The sequence below is a fragment of the Leptodactylus fuscus genome, chromosome 2 (assembly GCF_031893055.1).
Source record: "Leptodactylus fuscus isolate aLepFus1 chromosome 2, aLepFus1.hap2, whole genome shotgun sequence".
Taxonomy (NCBI): domain Eukaryota; kingdom Metazoa; phylum Chordata; class Amphibia; order Anura; family Leptodactylidae; genus Leptodactylus; species Leptodactylus fuscus.
Window position 1 is genome coordinate 231,805,991 of NC_134266.1, and position 4,537 is coordinate 231,810,527.

The 4,537-nt window shown below is 38.8% G+C and overlaps 1 protein-coding gene across 1 annotated transcript; it reads left to right on the forward strand.

Annotated features, from left to right (window-relative positions):
- The first annotated feature begins 260 nt into the window (after positions 1-260).
- HOXC13 (homeobox C13) lies at positions 261-4,045 on the forward strand. Its single transcript, XM_075262904.1, has 2 exons — positions 261-930; positions 3,789-4,045. Exons 1-2 carry the CDS (start codon positions 261-263, stop codon positions 4,043-4,045), a joined length of 927 nt encoding a protein of 308 aa, XP_075119005.1.
- The last annotated feature ends 492 nt before the right edge of the window (positions 4,046-4,537 follow it).

The window sequence follows — 4,537 nt, forward strand, 5'->3', positions numbered from 1 at the left end:
GGATAGTTCCCCGAGAGCCTCCAGACTATACATTGTAGCGTGCGGCGCTGGCAGCAGCCTGAGCTGGGAGGAGTCACGTGTCCTCATTGTAGTCTATGAGTCCGGGATCACGTGGTCCTAGTAGATTTCTTAATGAAGCCGTAGACCTGCCTTCCCCCGCCCGCGGCGCGCATGCGCGTCCATACACAATAATGTTGTAGGGAATTAGGTGACTCTCTTTTGGGAAGCTGACTTTTTAAAAGCCACGGGCAGACCATGCTATGACGACTTCTTCCCTGATCCTGCATCCACACTGGGCGGATACCTTCATGTACGTGTATGAAACAAGCCCGAATGAAAAGACTCTCAAGAAAAGCCCAGACATGGAGGGACTGAGTGGGAACTGTCCAAGCACTCACTGCAGGGATTTTATATCTCATCCAGCATTGGGGCGCCATTCCAGCAGCATAGGAAGCCACCAAGGACCTGTGTACACGGATATTACCTCTGCAGAGGCTGGCACCAGGCAGTGCCCAGGACCAACATCTTCTTCCAACGCCTCCTTGGGTTATGCCTACCCGTTTGGGAGCAGCTACTACGGCTGCAGGTTGTCTCAGTCTCACAACGTCAATTTACACCAGAAACCCTGCTCTTACCACCCATCCGACAAATACCCCGAGCCCAGCAACTCCTTACCCAGCGAGGACTTCTCTTCCAGGGCCAAAGAATTTGCATTTTACCCTAGTTTTGCCAGCTCTTACCAGGCAGTCCCTGGCTACTTGGACATGTCAGTAGTCCCGGGGATCAGTAGCCACCCGGAGCCTAGGCATGATACCCTCATCTCTATGGAGGGCTATCAGCACTGGGCACTACCCAACGGCTGGGATGGGCAAGTCTATTGCTCCAAGGACCAGTCTCAGTCCAGCCATCTATGGAAAGCACCTTTTCCAGGTAACCAGCCACCAAATATTAATAACTATGTATATTAATACCTAAAATATGCTGTTATGCCTGCTTGTAGGTGCAACTATATAGCATGTCTATATATGTCTACAGTATATATATATATATATATATATATATATATATATATATATATATGTACACTGTAGACATATATAGACATGCTATATAGTTGCACCTACAAGCAGGCATAACAGCATATTTTAGGTATTAATAGGCTCTTTGTCTACTAGCAGGAGCATTTCTTCTGCTGACAGTCTGCTTCCATTTACTGATCCCTTCCTATAGCTTGTTGATCTCTAGTAACATGTATGAACATAGCGTCTTCTTCCTGGGTGTAGGAATCTGCCATTAAATATGTAGGTGTCATCTGGCACATCCAGGCTCGTTATACACAGGGATTCATGGGCTTTTCCTCCCGTTGGGGAGACATTTAGCAGCAGGCAGCAGTCATACTCATAGCCTGTGTAATGGATTTGTTGGGACTACATTACGTACACCTCAGTATAGAAACCTGGAGATCACAGCTGCTGATCCTCAGGTCTATGCCCTATATGCCATGTTTGTATACTGTGTGCCCTGTCCTGAGCTGTTTACTGGCAGCTTGCCTCTTGGAAATAATAGAAATTCTATGGAAGACTTTTATATTATTAAACTATAAAGCATGCTCTAGTAACCAGGAAGTGTATATACTAGTGATAGACCAACCGTGACATGTACAATTACACACCTGAGTACTGCACCTACTGGTGAAAGGCAATCATGACTTTATCTGTTTCATTGTCTGTCTATCTATCTATCTATCTATCTATCTATCTATCTATCTGCTATCCAGCTACCATCTATTTATTTAGCTTTTTTTCTATTTCCCCTTTTGTAAAAAGCATTTAGATAAATAGATGATAGATAGATAGATAGATAGATAGATAGATAGATAGATAGATAGATAGATAGATAGATAGATGTGTGTATATACTTCTAAATGATTAATAACTGTATTTATGGAGAAATATAAATATTTGTTTCTATTTATGTGTACGTATATTGAAGGTCTGTTCACCTAGTCATTCATTATATATCTATCTACATTTATAAACGTTTAAAAGTCATTATACAATGTAAACAATAATTGGTTCATCTATCTATCTATCTATCTATCTATCTATCTATCTATCTATCTATCTATCTATCTATCTATCTACATTATCTACTATACAGCTGTCCAGATGTCTAATCTGTCTGTCTATCCATCCATTCATTCATTCATCTAGCTAGCTTTCTATAGGCACCATAAAACGTCCTTTATAACTGGTTCTTGCATGTCAGTCTCTATCTATCTATCTATCTATCTATCTATCTATCTATTCATTTATCTATCCATCCATAGAATCTAACCCCACAATTATATCTAGTAATATCTCTAATGATATATCATTCTATGCACATATAGCTTTATTTGTTCAATAGATAGAAGTATATGTGTGCTATCTGTCTGGTCACATCTGTCTGGTTTTCCATTATTTATTTATTTATTTATCTATATCATTAAACCATCAGTACATAATCTGACATACTTTGTTATGTACATGTCGATATTATATAAAGTACCATTTTATTTTTGACTATCTATGATTACAAAGCTTACAATCCTCTTGTATTCTGGTAACATAATAAATAAGTAATATGTTTGGACAAAGCTTTCATGTCACTCTGTGTATATTATGTGCATCTATGTATTTATATACTTCAGTATGTTTTCATGTCTATGTACATATTCTAAATATATGCCATTTACTACATATAAATATGTAGGAATGATTTGAGAGATCTATAGAAAGATGTGTCTTTTTATTGAGATCTTACACCAAAGGAAGCTGTTATCTGTTGTATTATTACATATAATGGGAGCATATACGAAGCTGGTATGTGAAAATAATATCGATACAATGCAGTGTGTGGATATGTTGGCATATTCCATAGGTGTTTATACATCTATTAAAGTATTTTTATTTTATTTCTATATCTATTGCGTATTATATGAGTATAATAAATCATTATCTCATTGTCTCCGGTGATATATAGTAGACTTATTTATACCATATATTAATATGTGAACGTAAGTAAATAGCTGGACATAGCACTAGATTAATAGATAGATAGGCAGATTAAAGTAGATATTTTTGTCTGGTGTTTGTGAGGACAACCATTATAGAAATATAGATCATTTGTGCATTAATTAGATAGATATAAGTGCGGTACAGTATGTATTGTCTATGAAGATTGGACTAAACTTTATGGGCTGCAAAAATTTCGATTTGAACAATAAATGAGTTGCAAGATTTATATTGAGTATTGGTTATATGGGTGAATATTTGCCTGCTGTCTATATGATATGATCGCCTTACTGTGCCATTATGGTTTGGTAAAATACATTGCAGAGTAGTCAGTGTTTGCCATTGTGTTTGCAACGCTAAATCCCCCAGAATTAAAATAATCTAGGGTCTATGCACATGAAAGTGTCCCCATAAATGCCCAGGTGCCTGGGTAATACAGAGGCACCAGTCATCTGTTCCTACCCATTGTTGCCCATGTGCCCACATATTTGCATCCATGTCCTTCATGTCTATGAGCCTTGAAGTTGAAATGAACTTGATCTTGATGATAAATCTTGCAGGCGTCTTTTGTAGAATTGTAGAACTAATGTGCTCATCTAAAGATGTCAGGGGGGATTTATTGGAGGGCTACTATCTGCCTAGGCAAGATCCATGTGTATAGGCGGAATTTAACATGGCTGGAATAAAGACTGCAGGCTGTAGGGTAAAAAATCTCTTGTTTGTCTCCTGCAGATGTGGTTCCTCTACAGCCAGAAGTCAGCAGCTACCGCAGGGGCAGGAAAAAGAGGGTCCCCTACACCAAAATCCAGCTGAAGGAGCTGGAGAAGGAATATGCAGCCAGCAAATTCATTACCAAAGAGAAGAGAAGGAGGATTTCCACTGCCACCAACCTGTCTGAGCGCCAGGTTACCATATGGTTCCAAAATCGGAGAGTCAAAGAAAAAAAAGTCATCACCAAATGCAAAACCTCTCATCTCCATAATACCTGACAAGAGCCCCCAACCCTCCTCCACCACCTCCCCCTGAACAAATATTTATCTCATTCCCATGTATAAGACATTTCTCTAAATGAACTATGGATTATTTAATATAGACATGGAATGCAAGTCACAGAAACGACCACTGGTCACAGCACCCTAAACTTCAAGCTTCTCCTTGCATCCCCAACTGTGAATAGCCAGGAGTCTGATGCTTTGTAGGCTCCATGCATATAGAAATATATACAGAAAGAAAGAAATATAGATATATTTAAATGTCAAACACTTAGCCCGGGACGTGGTTCTGTCACTGTCATGGAGAGCCTTGATGATGACACAAGACATCTGTCGATTTCTTCCATTATCTGGAGTCTTAATTCAATGTCTGATAATAATATTAATAATATACCATGTAAATAAGATGCATCTGTAACACGTTCTGTTGAGTATGCTTGAATATCTTGTAAAAAAAAAATTACAACGAATACCCACCCGCCTAGGTTT